This window comes from Sphaerulina musiva (genome assembly GCF_000320565.1).
Source record: "Sphaerulina musiva SO2202 unplaced genomic scaffold SEPMUscaffold_9, whole genome shotgun sequence".
Classification (NCBI taxonomy): Eukaryota; Fungi; Ascomycota; class Dothideomycetes; order Mycosphaerellales; family Mycosphaerellaceae; genus Sphaerulina; species Sphaerulina musiva.
In genome coordinates, this window is record NW_016017391.1 from 1,741,330 (window position 1) to 1,762,062 (window position 20,733).

Consider the following 20,733-nt stretch of genomic DNA (forward strand, 5'->3'; position numbering starts at 1 on the left):
TCGCCATTCGCGAGCAAGCCTCAGACTCTACTGGGCAACGGAGGAAGATACACAGGTCTGATCTCTTCAAGAGAAGGGCATCATACCACGATACGCTTGTTCTCAGGTCCGAGCTGTAGTCATCGATTGATTATCTTGCCGCGGTATTGATCCCACGAGTGCTTGCTCGAAGCTCCACGACTGATCTCCCAGACCCCTGACATTTGATGACTGTGAGTATACTCGACATGTGTCGCATGGCTTTGAATTGGCCTGCCAGACTGGAGACAATTCTGGCGTAGCATCGTCGGCGCGGGCTGGGATGGTAAACGCTGACGGAGGCATTCGCAACTTTTGCTGCCAGGTGCACATACATATCTAAGGTATGAAACCTCTTCGATGAGGTTTATTCGAGCAAGACCAGCTTCAACGCGCATATGCCGACAGAACGAACAGCCATGCCGCCTTGGGTAGACGCGTTTTCTCCACTCGCTGGCCGTGAGAATCTCGTTCCTCTCGCGTTGATTTCCGTGCTGGGAGTTGTTCAGATCTGCTGCACTCTCGCATGGGCAAGATCAAGTGGCTCTGTTGGAATTCATTGTCGTAGAATGCGCGCGAAGTGTAGTCGAACACGCGTTATGGTGGAATTGTGCGACGCGTTCCTTCCGCTTTTGATCGCAAGTAGTGAAGTGTCGCGAGTTGAACATCCCGTCCTCAAGCACCTCATCCCCAACCTCCCCATAAACTTGCTGCGCCTCCTTCCGAAATCCCACTTCTTCTGATCTCTTCTTCTTCTCCTTCTTCTTCTTTCTCAACTTTCTTCCACCTACAACACCATTCACTCACAGACGGAAATTGACCGCCAACACCGCTACCACTACCCATTGCCAAGCACCCACCTCAACCACAGCACAACCATGGTAAGTCACTTCCTGACGTTCAGCGCACTCGCACTGCTTCTGACTCATTTCGCAGGCGCCCAAGGTCAACTGTAACCCTCAAAAGCTCGCGACCATCCAGTCCTGGTTCCGCCAGTCCAAGACGGTGTGGAATCTCAAAGAGCTCGAGAAGCAACTCCCATCCGTCGCGTCTATCAACGGCATGCAGACCAAAGGTATACATCTCAGCTGTCTTGCTCCCTCCCAGCTCCCCCAACTTCATCTGACTCCCCCACTCACATGACTCACATGACTCACTGCCACACAGACTACATTCAGTCCCTCCAAGATGACAACAAGATCTCCTGCGAGAAGATTGGCTCCGGAAACTGGTACTGGGACTTCCAAACCGAACGCGCCAAGAAGACCAAATCAGCCTTCGCAGCCCTTGAAGCAGAGTGCGAGAGAGTGGCCGCCATCAACTTGGAATTTGAAAAACAGCTCAACGAGCAAGCAACAATCCTGCAGGCAGAAATGGATGCCGCCGCATTCGAAGGGCCCTCTCGTCCTCAGCTTGAAATCCGCAAATTAGACGTCGCTGCCGAAATTGAGGCATACCGGCTGCAAGTGGCGTCGTACAAGAACAACGACCCCACTGAGTTGGAAAACGAGAGGAGGGCTCTTCGACTGGACTTTGATGAGGCGGAAATGGCCACGGAGGACATTTATGCCCTCGAGAGTTGGTTCAAGAAGCAGGGTGCCGAGGCGCTGGTGGAAACTTTCCCTGAGCAGTATTACACTCCACTGAATCAGTGGAATGAGGAGGAGGGCCAACTCAAAGAGGAAGAGTTGGATTCGGAGGTGTTCGATCAGTCTATCACCCTGGGCTCTCCCGAATTTGTGGAGAGTTTGTTCGCCCTTTGATTGAGGAGAGAATGTACGAGGGGGAGCGCGGTCTAGCAGGAATACAGTGACTGCTGCGAAGGCATTCTCTGCTCGATCGCACCATCAGAACGGCCAAACAGCAATGGAATGTGCACGCTGCGAGTGGCAATTAGCTACCATAGAGCCGTTTGAATTAGAGCTTCTCAGAAGGTTGAGCTCATATCTTCCCGCTCTCTCTACATCCGTCCACGCCATTCATCTTCGTCTCATTCACAGACCAAGAGCGAAGTCAAAGGTGTTTCTCGGATGCTTGTTGCTTGTTGCTTGATGTCGATGTTGGCCAAGGGGTGAGTGGGATTCACCGCTGGCCTATCTTATCAGTAGAACTAGGGCGTACTGTAGTGGGGAGTGGGACGAAAGCAGCTATGTACCTACCTTAGCCACCAGCACCATCTCTTGTGCTCTCTTCTTGACAGTCTGTCCATATTGGAGTGTGACCGTACATGCCTCTCCCTCTGTTCGCACGCCTTCTTTTCTACACAAATCCCATCAGACACTCTACCTGTATACACTACAACTTGATCAGCCGAGGCTTCGCAGTCATGGCTAGCAAGTCTACCATCTCCAGACCCGCCGACTTTGTGGACTTCCTCCACGCATCTCCCACTCGTAAGCTCCACCATCGAGCCTACCAACAGCTTCAATTCAGACACGGACAACTAGGTACAGGTATCTAACTTCCTCCAGCCTTTCATGCCGTCCAATCTTCAGTCCAGCGTCTGGAGAAGGCGGGCTTCAAGCAAATCAGAGTGAGTCAAGCCAGGCGCCTACCCGTCCTCCATACCATACCACCTAGATGAACGAGCAATCATCTAAACCTCTTCCTCCCTCCTTCAGGAACGAGACCCCTGGTCCTCCACTCTCACTCCCGGCGGAAAGTACTACCTCACCCGTAACACCTCCACCGTCGTCGCCTTCGCCATTGGCTCCGAATGGAAGCCCGGCAACCCCATCGCCATGGTAGGCGCACATACCGACTCCTGCTGTCTGCGACTTAAACCCGTCTCGAAACGCTCCGCCGAAGGCTTTCTCCAGGTCGGCGTGGAGACGTACGGAGGTGGCTTGTGGCATACGTGGTTTGACCGTGATTTGGGAATTGCCGGGAGGGTCATGGTGAAGAAGGGCGAGCAGGTGGAGCAGAAGTTGGTGAGGATTGACAAACCTATTGCGAGAATTCCCAATTTGGCAATGCACTTTGGAGGAAGTGAGCCTTTTACTTTTAACAAGGAGACGCAGTTATTTCCCGTGTTGGGGTTGATTTCTGCCGAGTTGAATCGCGTGGGGAAGACGAAGGAAGAGGCGAAGGAGGAGGAAGAGACGGAGAAGAAGGAGGCCGGGGAGGGTGAATTCGAGCCGCTCAAGACTGTGACCAAGAGACACCATCCATATCTCATCGAGTTGATTGCAAAGGATGCTGGTGTGGAAGCTGCTGATATCCTAGACTTTGAACTGGTCTTCTACGACGTTCAACCTCCCTGCCTCGGTGGCATCAATGACGAGTTCATCTTTTCGGCTCGTCTGGACAACCTGGGAATGACATACTGTGCTGTTGAGGGTCTCATCAAATCCGTGGAATCTCCTTCAGCACTTCAAGGCGACTCCACCATCCGCCTCATCGCCTGTTTCGACCACGAGGAAATTGGCTCCAAATCTGCTCAAGGTGCGGACAGTAACATGCTCCCAGCCGTCATCCGCCGTCTCTCCGTCCTTCCATCGGCCGCAAAAGATGACAGCGAGAAGAGCTACGACAAAGTCAGCGCTGGGGAGAGTGTCGATACCAGCACAGCATATGAACAGACCCTCGCGACGAGCTTCCTCATCTCCGCAGATATGGCTCACTCCATCAACCCCAACTACGGCGGCAACTACGAAGCTGAACATCGTCCACACATGAACGAAGGCACTGTCATCAAGATCAATGCCAATGTTCGATATGCTACAAACTCCCCCGGAATCGTTCTCCTGCAGGAATGCGCCAGGCGTGCCAAACCGTCCTCCTACCAAGCACCAGGTATCAAGAAGTCTGAAACTGGTGTCCCACTGCAGTTGTTTGTGGTGCGCAACGATTCGAGATGCGGGAGTACCATTGGTCCTATGTTGAGTGCTGCCTTAGGGGCGAGGACTATCGATGTGGGTAATCCTCAGCTCAGTATGCATTCGATTCGAGAGACAGGCGGAGCGTATGATGCCGAGTATGGAGTGAACCTGTTTGATAGTTTCTTTGAGCATTTCGGAGAGTTGGAGGGGAAGATTATGGTGGATTGACTACCCGAGGATGGTGGTGAGGCGAAAAGGGCGAGGTTGTGATGACTTGTGGACGGAAGTGTGGTGAGTGAACAAACCTGCAACGAGAGTCGCTATCCCAACCGGAGGCGAACGGAACGAGATGCTCTCCATACTATGCGAGCACATAGTTCTGCATCTAAGCCAGGGAACGAAAGGAATGATAACGAAAATTCACCACTCTGTCCAGAGCTGACATGTCTTCTGCGGCGGCGCCGCGACATTGATGTTCTAGGGAGGGCAATCTCAACGAGCTACACAAAATCCGACTCACAATGCTTGCACAAATTGACGAGGCACTAGAAACTATTTCCCCAGGATCCTGATACGAAACAAGTCATGTCTCTAGAGCACGCGACTGCAGACATGTATGGTAGGGAGGGTGGACAGTAGGGCAGCGGTGAGGTTCAAAGAGATGAGCATTGCGCCGAACGAATATCATATGCTCGTGTGCAGTCACCAGTGGTTGCCTGGTGGTGGTGGTGACGCCCTGCTTCGAATGGGCATTGCCCACGCGCGTGTTTGCTATCAGCTGCATGAAACTCATGTGCTCGTTACTCGTTGTGGGCTTACTATATATGTTCACAGGCAACTTGGACCTCCAAGAAACATCGCGAAATCTCCATCGCCGCCTGTCCTCGTCCTAAACACTGCTCTTCGTATTTGTCGCCCACCGTCATAGACGCAGTGAAGATGAACATGACCCTGAGCGGTAGAGATGCCAGATGGCGGTTCTCGAATATCACCGTGCTTCTCGTCATGCTCGCTTCGTGCTCGAAGACGTCTGCCAGCAGTTTACCAGCACTCGGAATACGACCTTTTGTACAGGTCCGTCCCGACGACCATGCCCATCATAGAAGACCGCAAATCGGTCCTCTTGCCAAACGCATCACAGACGACGAGATCCGCGCCGAATGGGCGGCGCGTGGTTGCAAGCTGATCGCGTACATGGAAGAAGGCAACATGCAGCCCCTGTATAGAACCATGAAGAGCGATGGTGTTCTCAGTCCAGCTCAACTGCGCCTCCGCACCTCGCAAAGTGTCTTTACCAACTATGACGAGCTCGCAAGCAATGGCTGGACCAGGAATCCAGAACGAAGATTAGCTGACAGGCTCAACTTCGTAGAGAGTCACGCAGATGTAGCCATCCTCGACGTCTTTGCCGACTTGCAAATCTCTGCCAGCGTGCGAACGAGAAACAACCCCAATGGCGACAACGAACTCGTGGCCTGGGAGCAGGATCAGGATTTCTACAACGGTGCACGAGGCGAGGTCTGTCATTTTTGGCATCTTCTGTATTATAGGAGCGTAAGAACAACACTACAGTACTAATCAGAAATGTCTAGTCCACTCGAGCGTCTTACACAATCATCTACAACACCCTCAACGGCATAATCATCAGACAATTCATCAAAAGTCCCCAAAAAATGCGAGATACCGTGTACGGAGATGGAGACGGAGACGAGAAGGATTGGCGAAATATTCCTGGTCTCCAACTTCCTCATCTGCGACTTGTAAGCGATGTCGCAAGTCTGGAATATGCAGCTCTATGTCAGAAATTCCATCATCGTCCCATGAGCTTCCGCTATTCGATTGACTTTGATGTGGAAAATTCTGATACAAATAAAATCATCCATCTGGTTCTGGAGCGGAGAGGATATACGGAGATGGATTCTCAGGGGGTTTATTTGGTTGCGAGACCTTGGTACGTTTTCTTTTTTTTCGATCTATATCATACATGATCCTCGACATCAAACCCCCCTCACCCTGCTGACAACGACTTGTCTCTTCTATATTACAGGTCCCGACGACTCATCATCGACCGCACCAACCCCTCAGACTGGGAGGATTTTCAATCTCTCGTCGGAAGCCCCAATGTACGAGGGACAGCGTGGATGCTCATTCAGCATTCTCGTCTCTTTGGACACAAGAGAATTCGGAGGATTGCGATTTGGAAGCCTGAAGATGAGTATTATCGCCTTCCGTGTATTCTGGTTGAGGTGGAGGATGTTCCGATTGTTTCTTCTTTGGGTAGGGGTTGAGAGAAGGGGGTGTTGAGGGATGGGGTGTTGAGGGATGGTAGGGTGTGGATGGTGATGATGGCGGGGGGATAGTAATACCGTACTTTGAATGATTATTTTCTTCGTAGGAGGAAAGTTGTCAACGATAGTTCGAACGGACGGTCGTATTTGTGCGCCTAGGTAGAGAAGTTCATACATTACAAGAATCTACAAACACTACTTCTCACCCGTTGTGAATATTAAATACTACCATTACTCTTCAACTTGTCACAGCTCTTCCTATACTACCTTGGGTACCTCTTCATAACGCAATCCCCTGAGCCTCCATAAACAGCCGAAAATGCTCCTCGGGCCCCAAAATCTCAAACTCCTCTCCCAACTGCCCAACCAACTGCGTTATATTCCCCGGCGTCGTATCCCACGCATACAACGCACACACCACAAACACAGGCTTCGTACCGTCGTACATTTGCGTCGAAATATTCTGTAGACGTTCCATTCCTTGCTTCACACTACTAATGGTCGCGAGCCCCGCGACGGGAACACTACCACTGTCACTAGATGTGACGTTGATTCCGTAGCCGCTCGCGTGGCCGTCTGCGGAAATTCCGAGCAAGTCTGGGCCGAGAGCGCGGTGGTATGCTTCGATGGTTTCGTTGGCGAGCGGGTAGAGGGTTGCGTTGATGCGATTGTAGACCCAGATGTTGCTCGCCGTCCCTATAGATTTGGTGTAGCGTGCTGTCATGTCGAGGAACAACTCAAAGTCTGACTCGGGCCAGTTGCTAGGAAATGTATAACCGACTCCGTCGGGACCGGTGACGAAGGTGTCGTTTGAGGTCGCGGAGGATTGGAAGTAGTGGAGCATGTTGGGCGCTATGTCTTGGAGGATTGGACTGACTGTCCAGCCCATGGGAATTTGGCCTCGCGCGGGATCGTCCCAGATGACTCGCATGCGATGTTGCATGTACTGGATGTTGTCTCCTTCAGTCCATGTGAGGGACAGGTAGATCTTGTTTGGAATAGAGGACTTGGTGATTTCAATAGCGGGCGGAGGTGGTAGCTTGCGATTCTGGGTCGTGGTAGAAAACAGACTCCGGAGTCCGCTCATGAAAGACCCGTTGAAGAAGTAATCGGCTGCAACGACGAACATGCTGTTGGCAGCGGTTCGCGTTACGCCAGACATCTCGTCGCCTGTAGTAAAAGGTTGATTCAGCAGATGATTTGGCGACAACACGCATCGAGAATCCAAGGAGACTATTGATCAACGCGTCACTCACTTACCATTTGGAAACCAGCCCAGGTAGGCGGAATTGGCATCAAAGCTTTCCAGAATCCGGTTCAGTAGAGGCAATTCGTCGGGATTGTTTGGGTCCAGCCAGATGCATGGCGCGGCGATGGCTGTGATGTAGTCGCGAAAGACGGCATTAAGCACCTTGACTGCGGGCAGTGTTGTGGTGGCGGCAACGTCGAATTGGTTGGCCATTGTGAGATTCACGGTCAGACTGCGAGTGCCGTTGGGAGGGCGGAAGCCATAGACTATGTGCGCTCCTCCATCTGCAGAACGCCAGCCCCAGGGATAGTCATGAAGATATGAGCCTCCCCAGTCTACGAGAAATGGATCTTCGCCAGCGGTGCCGGGCGTGAAGTCTGCTAGGACTTCCTCATCGGCCAAGGCGAGTACGTGAGAGACTGCTGCGCCATGTCCGTCGTCTTCGAAGGCGTCTTTGATTCGGACATAGACCGTTCCATCCTCCTGAAGCTGGACGAGAAAAGGCGTTAGGTCTACAGTATAAGTGGCATTGTTACTGGCGTCGACTGTCCTGTTCTTCTCGCTGGTAAGATTGGACCAAGGCACACTCGGAATTGTCCTTGTCTCTTCGGGCGTCAAGGCTGTGATTGCGCGCTTGGTCAACAGAGGGTAGATGTGTTCGAGAGCGTAGTTGTACACGTCGTACTTGTTGTCGAAGCGTCCTCGGAAGTCTTCCAGAATGGGCAATTGATGCTGGTATGCAAGCTCAGCTGTCGCAACCACGGCGCCACGAAGGCCAGCCACCGTCGTCGCGAGGTTGACAGTGTCTACGACGTCGGGATCGTAGACAATCGCCCCAGCAATCTCCGAGCGATACCTCTCCAAGATGCCAAAGGGATGGCCGGAGCAGTCGTCGACATGAACATACTCGGCGATATCTCGCAGCCACGCTTGATTGCTCCCGTCGTTGGCCTCATCGGTCTTGTTCCAGTGGAGATAGATCCGAGGCTGCTGGCGATTCACAATGCCCTGAAGAGTCGTCAGGAGAACGCGCTCCTCGCCGGTGAGAGCAGTAATATCTGCTGCATCAATTGCATCGCCAATGTCCGGGAAATGAGGCAAAGCCGAGTCGGCAGGCCAGTTCAGCGCAGTCGAACCGAAGACCTGGGCGAGGAATAGTCCTGTTGTGCAAATGCATAGTGAGGGGATTCGCATCTCTCCGAACAATGTCGAAACAATCATGTACTTCCCCGGCTGTCGCTATACCTACCTGTAAGACATGTTCATTCGGTGCCTAGAGACAGCGCGACATATAGCTGCTTCTTGGTGTCAGGAGCGTAGTCCGGCCTCTTTTGCACCGAGACGCATGGTTCTAGCCTGCAAACTCGAGGTACCGCATCGTCTGGTATGTATACCAACATGTTGTTACTTCTATGCCTTGTCGTACACGTGACAAGACGAGATTGCCGTCGGTTGGAAGAAAGTAGAGGAACGACGAGGATAGGAATACCGATATCGATAAGATTTTAATTAGTATCTAGAAGTAGTAAGCTTAGTAAGAGGCCGAGACCTAGTCTAGTATAATTAAAATCTAGATAGATCTAGATAGACTAAATATAGTTCTATATTTATACTAATATAAAGAGAAGAGTATCTTCTTAATTTTAGAGCTAAAACTAATAAAAAAAAGAATATTAAGTAATATGTCCTATAGGCCTGCCTGTTAGTAGTATAGTATCGGCCAATTTTCTATATATACGCGCGCGTATATATATATATATATCTCTTGTATCTTCTCTCTATCTCTTCTCTCTATCTCTTCTTCCTTCTCCTTCTCCTTCTCCTTCTCCTTCTTCTTCTTCTTCTCTCTATCCTTGTTCTTGTCCTTATCCTTATCCTTATCCTTCTCTTCTCTATATTCTTCTTTACTAAATTTTAGATAGAGTAGTCTATAGAGATAGGTAGTTTTTTTTAAGGTAGTAACGTATTAGGCCTAGTAGATTTAGCGCGCCCTACTACTAAAGATCGCGCTAATTATAGCGTACGCTTTCGAGCTAACTTTTCTGCCTTAATATACTTACTTTCCTAGATTGATTAGCCTCTACTCCCTCCTATACCTAACCTACGCTATACTTCGGAAAGCTTAGAGGTCGTTCCGTACTAATTATATATAGAAGATAGAGATACTTTAAAGTAGGATTAGATTCTATTTAGTATAGAAAGGTAGGATTTCTAGTATATAAAAGGTAAGCTCTTAAATAGTTACTCTAGAAGATCTATAGTATTATATATAGTCTTAGGTTATATATAATGTTTACTACTATTAAGCGGCTAGACGTATATTTTTTAAGTAAGGCGTTAAGATAGAGCTAAGAGCTAGATAGCCTAGATAGGCTATACTACTCCTAGTAGATATACTATATAGAGTACTTTTCTTCTTTTTAATAATAGACAAGATAACGGATATATATAGAATATAGAGAGATATATACTCTACTCTACTATAATTGCTATTCTTACTCTATCTTATACCTTACCTTCTAATACTACTATCTTTACTATCTATAGCTATTCCTATAACTTATCTATCTCTATCTAATACCGCTTCTTTTACTATAGAGCTATACTATAATCTACTATAAGCCGAGCCTATCCGATTGTCTACTCGAGGATAGTAATAGGAAAGAGGGCTTTATAGTAATAAATAGAGCTAAAGGTAGGGCTAGTATATATAAAATATAAGAGTAGGAATAGTTATAGTCTTTATAATAGTCCTATAAGCGTAAGGGTATACGTAATAGAGGTCCGAGGTATAAAAGGTATAAACAATATACGGCTTACTATCTAAGGTATAATAACTCTGCCCTTTCTTCTAAGAGGAGGGCCCTTGCTATATATATAAGCTATTCTATTATCTACTCCCTACTACCGGTACCGCCTCCTCTTAGGCAGTAGCCGATAACCGGTTCCCTTAGGAACCCTCTTAATTTAGAACGTCCCCGATCGGTAGAGTATCTCTTCTATACCGGATCGCCGGAGGTCTATAAGGGCTTCCCGGCCTATATAGTACGCCCCGCCCGTCTCGCCGGGGGTTCGCTAGGGCTTCTCTGCCCTAGTATATTATAGACGCCCTCTCTTAGGGCTAATATCCCTAGTAGCGATAGATTATTAGTCCTCCGCGTATTCGCTCTATAAACGGAGGTCGACGTCTACTCTTATCTAGGTACTACGTAGAGCTAGTATATACCTACGGAATGTCTATACCTTAGTATTAGTAAACATTGTATACAAATTCCTTCTTATGTTCGTACTATCGCGAAGCGTCGCTAAGAATATTTGCTCGTAGTTACGTCGCGAATTCTATAGGTAGTAGTCGGGAGTACGTAGTAGTATCGCTATAGAGATAGAGTATTTTAATAGGTTCGTCGCGCGTTCTACGATCCTCTTACTCCTCTCCTATTAACAACCTACTATATACTAACATCCTTACCTACCTGCAACTCTATTAATATTACTATATCTAGATAGCTATTATTAAGCGGCTAGGCGTGTTTCTTTTATATAGGGCGTCGGGGTAGAGCCGAGAGCCGGACGGCCTAGGAGGGCCGTACTACTCCTAGCGGGTAGCTATATAAGGTAGTTTTCTTCTTTTTAGGACGGAGGAGAGGACGGACATAATTAGGACGTAGATATACGGATACCTACTCTACTATAATTGATGTCGTTACCCTACAGTACGCTTTGTCTTCTAATATTACTATTCCCGCTACCTACGGGCATCTCCGCGTCCTTCCGGACCTCTACCTATCTTACCCCTTTTACCGTAGAGCTACGCCGCGACCTACCGTAAGCCGGGCCTATCCGATCGTCTACTCGAGGACGGTAGTAGGAGAGAGGGCTTTACGGTAATAAATAGAGCCGAAGGTAGGGCAGTTATTATATACAAAATACAAGAGTAGGAATAGTTATAGGTTAGAGGAGGAGGGCAAAAAGGGATAGGTATAGGGGATAGGATAGGAGATAGAGAACGCGTTTGACTCTAAAAAGGAGACTATTACAACGCGGTACGAGAAGGTATAGTATTAAACGACAAAGTTCGAGATTGATTAGGCGCAGTTCCTAGAGTATAGTTCCTATACTAGATAATACGGTATAAGGTTAAGGTACAATACGATATAGTAGGGCGTAGTTCCCAATTCGGTATAAGGAAGGGTATAGTTCCTAATTAGGTATAGGGCAAGCTACGATATAATACGGTTACGAACATAAGGTAGGGAAAAGTAATTAACGCGATATTAGAGGAAAGGGGTCTTTAGCCTTAGAGATAATAGACGTTACGGGGAGGCCGACGGCGAGGTATAGGCCGTAAGAACGAGCGGCCGACTAATATCGTAGAACGGAAGAGGGGATTCGGGATTTAAGTTATACTAACTGTAATATAGGTACCGAAAGGAGTTAGGATTTAGTTAGGCCCCTAGGGTCTAACCGAAAGGGGTAGGATTAAAGTACTACTATATATAGTCGAGGAGATTAAGATAGAAAACAAGACTAAAGACGAATACGTATACGTATATACTAAAGAACGAGAACGTACTAAACCCGTATATATACGTACTAACGAACGAGAACGATATTAGCTACCGAACACTCCGACCCCGTTGCTAATAGCCTCTACCGCGCCGACTCGATCGAGAACGCCTCCGTAGACTTAGACGAGTACGATCGACAGCTTAATATCTCGATCCGAAACCGCTCTATTAATATAGTATCTAGATCCGGACTAGCTATAGCTAGACCTTCGGCGTCTATACCTACGTTAACTCCGTCGAGTAGCTCTACTTATCCTACTACGCCGAAACCGATAAGCGTAGAAGAATAGTACCGGGCTATAGAGCTCCTCGTAACGAACTAAAACATTATATCCTCGATAACCTCTAGCGTCGCTAGTATAATAGAGAAAATTACCGAAAGGAGCGAAAGGTCTACAAAGGAGCCGCCTATACCTAGTACCGATAGTAACCCTATATTTGATAGAAACAATATTACGGACGCTCTCCGTCGTTACGAGATAATAAGGGACAAGTACTATATAAGTAAGGACGAAAAGGAAGTTATTAACGATTTTCTTCTTAAATGTAATATAGTTACCCGCTCTAAGATCGAAGGCCTCGACCTACCCGGTAACAACTAGGTAGAATTTAAGGAGAAGGTAACTATCAATTATATCGAGAAGGACTACTATAGTAACGTTACCTTCCGGGAGTACCTTAACCAACTATATAATACTCCGCGCGACAAGACTAGTAACAACCTACATTTCCTAAAGCAATTTACCGCTACTATTAGACGCTACTCTATAGCGGAGCTCTCTAACTTTGACCGTACTAAGCTCTTTCTAAAGGGCCTGCCTAATAAAGTAGAGATAGTCCTTCGGAGAGAGTTCGGTCTATACCCTAAGTTACTAAAGACGTATAATAACTTTAAGAAGGTTTTCGCTACTAGGAAGAGGCTTCTTAAAGGGATAGACGGTTAGCGGTATACGAAGGATCCGACTACTATAGCTAGACTCGGCAAGTTATAGGAGAACTTGGCCGGCGCTAGTTCGACTTCCTTTAAGGGTATACCGTCGATTATAGCTCCGGCCTCGAAGAACGACAAGTTTAACTCTAAAGTTAACGCCCTTGCCGAGCAGTTTAATACCTTCCGACTCGACCTCTACTAAGCCTTCTAAGGGAGAGGAAGTAGCAACGCGCGCCTAGTAAACCCGCCTAGCGTAGTTTAGGCTTATTATAGTATAGTTGCCTTAGGCTCCGATTTAGTCGGGCCTCCGGGGCCTAACTAAAATCTCGGATATAGATCTGCTGCCTACTACTCTACGATGTCTATACCTACTAACTCGGCTAGAGCCCTATCCGGTACCTATAGTATATAGTATCTACCTATATCCGGGCCGTCGAATCCTAATAGCCTATATTTATCTATAGAACCGGCGAGCATCCGTATCGATATAATGTAGGTTACTAGTCTACTAAAGGATTGTTGTTTCTAATATAGTAACGTCTCTTACTTCGCCTATAAATACCCGATTATAAGTAACCTTACCTAGCAGGGGTTTATATACCGGAATAAGAGGAATTACTACTTCTTTAGCCGAGCCGGTTAATCTCTACCCCTACGAGGGATTAAGTATAGATAGGACTCGTAGTACCTACGCCTATTCTAGATCCTACCTTAGTTAGAACGGGAGATAAACTATAGTAACCCGATTAAGTTCCCGGCCTATCTTCGTATAGCTATTAATACCGCTAAAAAGAGATTCTATCCTCGGGACTAACTTAGTATTCCTCCGGTAGTTGCCCCGCCTACTATCGCTATATAGGCTCTTCTTGCTCCGTAGGCTATCTAGGCCTATACCTTCTTAGGCTATACTACGTAGGACCGGTACGCTACTAAGTATAAGGATAAACGAGCGCGGATAGAAGAGATTACAGATAAAGAGGACAAGACTATCCTCGTTTAGGCTATAACGCGACCGGCTAAGGAGCTATCGTAAGAGGACTCTTAGTAGAAGGAGGCAAGGAGGCTTGTACCTACTATCCTAGAGAAGAGCTACTTAGCAAAGGTAGTTAAGGCTAAGGCTAAGGAGCAATAGGGTACCGCTACGACGAAACAGTTAGAGAGGGCGATATAGAGGTCGATTCTTCCTATAGTTAGTAGTAGGTCTCGGGATCTAGATACGGATAACGACTATAATAGCGGGTATAAGGTAGAAATAGTCGACCGGGAGGATAAGGAAGCTATACTTAGACAGAGCTAGGATTACGCTACCGAGCTAGCTCTAGTAAACCCGCCGACGAAGACAAAGAAAAAGCCCGTAATACGTCGCCTAGATAAACTGATTTAGGACAACGAGCCTAGGGAGGGTATTATCCTATCCTTTTCGTCCTCTAAAGATTTCGTCTTCAGTCTGCTTACGAATACTATACTACCGGCGATAACGGTTAGAGAGGTACTTCGGATAGGTAACCTATTTACTAAGGGTTTGTTCGCGAGATTTGCTAACAACCCTACTACTTAGAAGGCTATTAAGCGTATTATAAGTCGAGAGACCGAGACGAGCCCTCCTATCTAAGTTATTGTTGCCGAGACGTCGATTGTTCGCGTAGAGGAGGAGGATGTCCGTCGTCCGGCTCGGGTTCCTAACTAGATATTCGTTTAGATATTCCGAGCTACTAGACAGTATAGCGACTATAAGGCTATAGTTTCCCGCCCGCGCTCCCGTCGATCGAAGTACCTCTACGAAAGGGTTCCTAACCGGATATTCGTTTAGATAATCCGAGCTACTAGGCAGTATAGCGACTATAAGGCTATAGTTTCCCGCCTACGCCTCCGTCGACCGGAGTAGCTCTACGAAAGGGCTAAAGATATTGATCTATCGGCGGTAACGTAGGACTATACTATAGTGCCTAGTATCTAGGTCCTAGTAATGTTCGGGAGTAATATAGGCAAGGTCTATAAGGGACTAGTTAATAAGGGTACTAAGTTAGTTATCCTTTAGTAGAGTATCGTTTAGAAGTACGGTTTGCTAATAACGTACTAGCTAGATAAGATTAATATGTCTACGGCGAACAGGTTGACTAGGATTGTCGGCGTCTATTAGAGACTACCTATCTCGGTATATAGCGTTACCGTTACGGTAACGGCGTTTGTTACGAATATAGCGTATACTATACCTCTTATTCTAGGCCGCCCGTAGACGAGGAAGACGAGGTTAGTTGCGAAAAACTATAACGATAGGTCCTAGAAAGGTACGATCTCCGACCCGGTAGGTTATTCGGTAACGTTTACTAGTACCGTCGGCGATATAGGCTACTAATAGTTTGTTACCTTCGGTAGGTAGGGAAAATTAGTAGCGGCGTCGAAGCTATAATAGCGTCCGCGTCGGGTTTGTCTTTAGTACTTACTAATATTTAGTCGGGCTCCCGGAGCCTAACCGGTACGGTATAGCCCGGGTCTTCCGTAATTTAGATTTAGGCTAATATCGCCTCTCGCGGTAAATAGGGAGGTTAAAAGGTAGGAATATATACTATATATATCGTTGACGGGGATCCGGACAAGGATAATTAGACGTTCCGGTCGATACTATATTACTCCTATATTAACTAGGCCTACTCCCGCTATACCTGTACTACGTACTATATTCTAGTATATACTATATACAAACGGAAAGCGTAGAAGATCCGGCCTATCGACGTCGCCGTAGATGTCTCGAAGAGTACGTCCCCTAATATCGGTACTGTTACTAAATAGAAGGAACTATTTCTTCGATAGGAGGCGGTAATACCGCTAGAGACGGGACTATATAACTAGCGCTACTTGATTAAGAAGTTCTCGGATGTCCTCCGGGGTAGTCGTACTAGTCGACTTACTCCGGAGGTATTGCGTATAGTCGAGATAGGTATAGTCTTAATAACCTAGGAACGTTATCTACTCGAAGAGATGCTCTTTAATCGTAAGGCTGCTTTAGCGGCGAATTTTACGTATCTCGGGCAGGTTATTCCTAGCATCGTACTACTATAAGTTATTCGTACAGTCCCGTATATACTATAGAGTTATCCGGGTTTTCGTCTTAATCCCTCTCTACTTATAGCGATAGAGGGTATTATCCGGGACCGGTATAAAGCTAGGACGTTAGAGTATAGTAAGGGCTACTATCGGAATCTATGTTTCCTAGTTACGAAGAAAACCTTAGCCCCCGGTCAGTTGCCTACTAAGGAATACTATCGCCTTATTAACTCTACGACGGAGATTAACCGGGTTACTATTCGCGACGCTAGCCTACTGCCTAATACAGATAAGTTCGCCGAGCACTTTGCGGGGTATAAGGTTGCTTCCCTCCTTAACATTTTCTCTAGATACGATTAGGTCCCTCTTACTAAAGAGAGTCGAGATCTTACGGCTTTCTAGACTTATCTTAGCCTGTTCCGGCAGACTACTCTATCCTAGGGCGCTACGAATTCGGTTAGTCAATTTGTCCGGATTATAACTCGTATTCTTATAGATTATATCTTATACCGGTCGCTCCCCTTCCTAGACGACATTAGTATTAAGAGGCTAAAGACTAATTATAGTAGAGAGGAACTCGAGCCTAGTCTACGGCGGTTTATTGTCGAGTATATCGTTAACCTCGACTAAGTCCTCGTAGATATTAAGCGTACCGGTATAATAGTCGCTATTAAGAAGCTATAGATCCTCTAAGAACGTATCCGTATCGTAGGGTATATTTAGGCCTCGTTATAGGTTGGGTTGGGTATAGGTTGGGTACAACCCAACGTTAATACCCAACCCCGCAAATAAGGTAGGTACCCAGCTTATAAGCTAGGTACAACCCAACGGAAAAAACCCAATAGGTATACCCAATAGGTATTGCGATGGGTATTACGTAAAACCTCTTCTAGATATAGAATAAACATAGTAAGCGCTTCTGGAACAGTAATAAGCCTCGTATATACCGTACTGCCTGAACTCGCTAACAATAGCTGCCGACCATGCCTGCCGACTACGAGAATTGGGAAAAAGCAAATTAATTCAGGAGTTTACGGTAAGTACTTCGACATCTCCTTCTATAGCTAATAATACCTGCCGACTATACCTGCCGACTACGAAAATTAGAAAAACCAAATTACTTCAGATCTTAGGCTTATAGTGAATGCTTTAACATCTCCTTCTCTAGCCTAGCTAGAACGCGTATCCAGTGTTTAAACCGACTTTCGGTTACTATATGCTGCTGCCTTACTCTCTAGGCCTTACGTATCTCTATTCTTCGCTAGGCCGCTTGGAAAGCCGGCTCCGTCCTTATTAATAATAGGGTCCTTAAACAAGTAGCTCCAAGGATAAAGCGAGCTGAAATTTCTGTCTCTAGTCTGTCTCGTTCGGTAATAGGCTCTTCTACAAGTATACTTAGTATCTTGTCGATACTTCCCCTAGCTACGAATTCTTACGTACCCCGATTATTCGCTTGATCTATAGCTACCGTATACGCTGCCCTTGCTATATCCTCTAATTCTGTTATCTCCTCGTCAAACTCCTACTGCGACTCCTCTTCTTTATCCTCTCTCTCTACATCTGGTCGACTCTCTTAGAGAGAATCAGGACCCGTCTCCTCCAAATCTGGATGATCGAAAGGATTGTAGTCTTGGCTAAGCGAGATATCTTGATCCTAGGTACCTATATCCTCGTCGCTATACTGAAAATCTGCTTGACTAAGCGGTATACCTAGTTGCCTAAAAGGAAAATCTGAATTCTCGGAAGCTATCTCCTCGTCTTCTTCTTCTTGGGCATTAACATGATCGAGGAGAGCCTAGAGATATTCATCCTCTGTCGTTGGGGGTACCGTATTATCGTCCTAAGCATTCTCCTTGTTAGCTAGAGGATGACTAGTTTGAACGCTAGGATCAGTATCTGGATCGTATTCCGAGCTCTTATCACCGCTCGAAATCACGATAGTCGCCTGCTTCTTACCGTCTGAATCGTTCAAACCCCTATTATCCTAATCGGCGCTAGGAGGATCTTGATCGTTCCCGTCTGTCTAGCTACTAGTATCTGTATTATCCTGATCGGTGCTAGGAGGATCTTGATTGTTCCCGTCTGTCTGGCTACCGGTGTCGCTATTATCCTGATCGGTACTAGGAGGATCTTGATTGTTCCCGTCTATCTAGCCACCGGTGTCGCTATTATCCTAATCGGTGCTAGGAGGATCTTGATTGTTCCCGTCTGTCTGGCCACCGGTGTCGCTATTATCCTAATCGGTGCTAGGAGGATCTTGATTGTTGGCGTCTGTCTGGCCACTAGTACCGGTTTGAGTACCCGTTTGAGCGCTAGGGTTATCGGGATCATCTGAGCTCTCGTCTTCGCTTAAGGACGCGGGAGTCTTCTTTCTCTTCTTCGCAGTCGGCTTCTTTGGAGTTGGCTTCGATTTCGTCTTCTTCGTCTTTGATCGAGGCTTATATATCGTACTCGGGTTAACTGGGCCAGAGCTATAGGGAGCAACTACGTAATTGTCTGGCCAGACATTCTACTCCTTTAGCAGCCTACGAAGACATTCGAGATCTTTCGCTATTACTATAACTCGCTTGTAGTAGATAGCGAGAAGATTGGCTAACGAAAAGACTTTCGTCACTATGCTCTCGCACTGTTCCTAGAGGATGCCGAGTGCGCTCGCTTGGATCCATATAGGGAGGTAGTCTTCGGTAAAAAGGATGATAGCATCCCTAACGATACGTGCGAACGCGAGCTTTAGGATATAGTTTATAACCTCCGTCTGGCATTTTTTGATCTCCTACAAAGCTCCCTCTAAAAGAAATGTTAGTACATGCCGACTATATGTGCCGACTACGTCTGCCGACCAGGTATACTTACTGCCTCTCTTTTTTTGATTTTTCTTTACACCTGCGGATAGAAGCCCTTTCCTACCTGTTGCGCTAGGGAGTCTCTTTCCAGATGTTCGTAGTACCTTTCTAGCGATTGAAAGCTTGCGGCGCGCTGCGAGTGACGGCGCTATAACGATGGCAGCAGCAGGCGGTGTAGTAGGCAGAGCAGCAGGCGGAGCAGCAGGCAGAGCAGCAGGCAGAGCAGCAGGCGGAGGCTAGGAGGGGTTGTAGCGGGTAGGGGGCGGGGCGGAAGGGGGGGGGTCAACAACCAATGTTGATGTCGCAAGTTAGGTTTTTTTGGAAGTAGGGAATACCTTTGAAGGCGGCGGAATTCAGGGTCCAGGGGCGCGACCAATCAGAAGCGAGGGATTCTTTGTCTACGTAGGGTAGGCACCTGCCGTTTTTGGACAATAGAAGTAAGAAATAGTAAAGTGAGATCGCCGGAAATAGGAAATGTTGATATAACGACCGTATAAGCAGTGCCTAGCCCGTAAACAAGAGACCTAGAGATTTATATAGATATAATTAGTACAGGAGACAACATCTTACGGAAGCTCGTTTTCGGGTTATCTTACACATCTGGTACTAATTCTTCAAGTACTAGCCTCGAAAACGATGTCAGGAGTACATGGTCGGCAGACGTAGTCGGCGAATTGCTGTGAGATCAAAGCTCGGCACTTGAATTCGCTTCTCCTACGAAGCGCTTCCGAATCTAGCGACAAAGTTTCATGTCCTTCTGTTGTAAGGTTACCCGTTTTGCGTGAATCGCTAGTATATTAGAGACTTCGAACTCCTGTATAAGAAAAGCTTCCGTTGCTTCCTGCAAGCAAAGTAGAGCCTCAGCTTGAAAACGGCATACACTATTGCTAGCATTAGTTGCCAAATCCATCGTAATCTCTCGACAAATCCTTGAGAATAGAAGTCGGCGTATTAAAAGCTCCGTAGACTTCTGGTATTTCCTGATTTCTCGGAGAGCGGCTACACCAGCCTTCGTTCGTCTTCTCGCTTTAGGCGCCTTTCGAACAACAGGCTTTTTCTGTAGTCGTTGACTTCCTAGTAGTCTCTTATTACTAGGATAGGTCTTCTGTACCACTTTTTTCGTACGTCCTAGTCTCCTTGCGGCGAGACTTAGTCGAGGGGAAGCTGTATTAGAGAGCTGTCGGTCTGATCCATTATAGATAATATGTGGCCCCTTTGGTTGAACCGATACTACCCCGTCTCGACCACGCCGCTTGGTCGGCAGGTCTGAATCTTCGTTCGTCTCATTATTATCAACTTGACCTGTACCTCTATCTGCCTGCCTCTCCTCCGTCTGCCTCTCCTCCGTCTGCCTCTCCTCCGTCTGCCTCTCCTCCGTCGGCTTAACCGTCTGATCTAACCACTGTCGAGTCCTCTTATTACTTCCGCTATCGTAGGCAGCCTTCGGGAGTGCTTTAGCCTTCGTTTCTTTTTAACGCGGACTATCTCTTCTTTCCTAGTCGTCGTCGTCGTTAGGAAGAGAGGAAGAGACGTAGGAAGAGAGAGATTGTGTGTCTATGTTAGGCATTTTGAGAGTTTCGACTTGGTAGGAATATGTAGGATAAGAAAAAAGCAAGAGAGGATAAGTTGGTAGGTATAAGGAAGACCCGGAAATCGCTAAGCCGCTTATCTCTCGAGTATGTCGGATCGCGCGGGAAGGTAATTAGTAATCAGGACAGGGGTTCTATATATATCTACACTAGTATATTTCATATTATGTCATATGGTTTATACGCCGACTACGTCTGCCGAACACGTTCTACTCTAGCTACGAGATTTCACTTTTTTACTAGAAAGTACTACGATACCTTGAGAAGTTAGTAGTCTAACTATTTCTCTAGATAATGTAGTATTTATATATAATACCCTATAGCAGTTGTCCTAGTAATAGCGAATGAAGCGACAACAACTTATATTCGAAATAAAATTTA

The 20,733-nt window shown here is 47.0% G+C and overlaps 5 protein-coding genes across 5 annotated transcripts; 3 read left to right on the forward strand and 2 right to left on the reverse strand.

Annotated features, from left to right (window-relative positions):
- Window positions 1–900: 900 nt before the first annotated feature.
- On the forward strand, window positions 901–1,875 carry SEPMUDRAFT_151293 (uncharacterized protein). The gene is made up of 2 exons (XM_016906724.1): window positions 901–1,093; window positions 1,186–1,875. The coding sequence occupies exons 1-2, from the start codon at window positions 1,081–1,083 to the stop codon at window positions 1,779–1,781; spliced, it is 609 nt and encodes a 202-aa protein (XP_016758437.1). The 5' UTR covers window positions 901–1,080; the 3' UTR covers window positions 1,782–1,875.
- A 383-nt stretch (window positions 1,876–2,258) lies between these two features.
- Window positions 2,259–4,709, forward strand: SEPMUDRAFT_151294 (aspartyl aminopeptidase). The gene is made up of 3 exons (XM_016906725.1): window positions 2,259–2,411; window positions 2,490–2,551; window positions 2,640–4,709. The coding sequence occupies exons 1-3, from the start codon at window positions 2,345–2,347 to the stop codon at window positions 4,065–4,067; spliced, it is 1,557 nt and encodes a 518-aa protein (XP_016758438.1). The 5' UTR covers window positions 2,259–2,344; the 3' UTR covers window positions 4,068–4,709.
- Window positions 4,710–4,730: 21 nt separating this feature from the next.
- On the forward strand, window positions 4,731–6,127 carry SEPMUDRAFT_158439 (uncharacterized protein; the record flags this gene model as incomplete). Its single annotated transcript, XM_016907793.1, has 3 exons — window positions 4,731–5,357; window positions 5,432–5,790; window positions 5,887–6,127. Exons 1-3 carry the CDS (start codon window positions 4,779–4,781, stop codon window positions 6,125–6,127), a joined length of 1,179 nt encoding a protein of 392 aa, XP_016758439.1. The 5' UTR covers window positions 4,731–4,778.
- Window positions 6,128–6,407: 280 nt separating this feature from the next.
- SEPMUDRAFT_144033 (uncharacterized protein) lies at window positions 6,408–8,776 on the reverse strand (the record flags this gene model as incomplete). Its single annotated transcript, XM_016903062.1, has 3 exons — window positions 6,408–7,297; window positions 7,388–8,519; window positions 8,750–8,776. The coding sequence occupies 3 exons, from the start codon at window positions 8,774–8,776 to the stop codon at window positions 6,408–6,410; spliced, it is 2,049 nt and encodes a 682-aa protein (XP_016758440.1).
- Window positions 8,777–19,496: 10,720 nt separating this feature from the next.
- On the reverse strand, window positions 19,497–19,781 carry SEPMUDRAFT_50064 (histone H3; the record flags this gene model as incomplete). The annotated part of the gene is made up of 1 exon (XM_016909147.1): window positions 19,497–19,781. A coding segment is annotated over one exon (285 nt), but the record flags the coding sequence as incomplete, so codon positions are not given.
- Window positions 19,782–20,733: the final 952 nt, after the last annotated feature.

Excerpts from the sequence above, each read along its gene's own strand:
- SEPMUDRAFT_151294 (XM_016906725.1), top strand. The coding sequence starts at position 2,345 with ATGGCTAGCAAGTCTACCATCTCCAGACCCGCCGACTTTGTGGACTTC. Across the intron at positions 2,412-2,489 it reads CCTCCACGCATCTCCCACTC|CCTTTCATGCCGTCCAATCT; the intron begins GTAAGCTCCACC and ends AACTTCCTCCAG. Across the intron at positions 2,552-2,639 it reads CGGGCTTCAAGCAAATCAGA|GAACGAGACCCCTGGTCCTC; the intron begins GTGAGTCAAGCC and ends TCCCTCCTTCAG.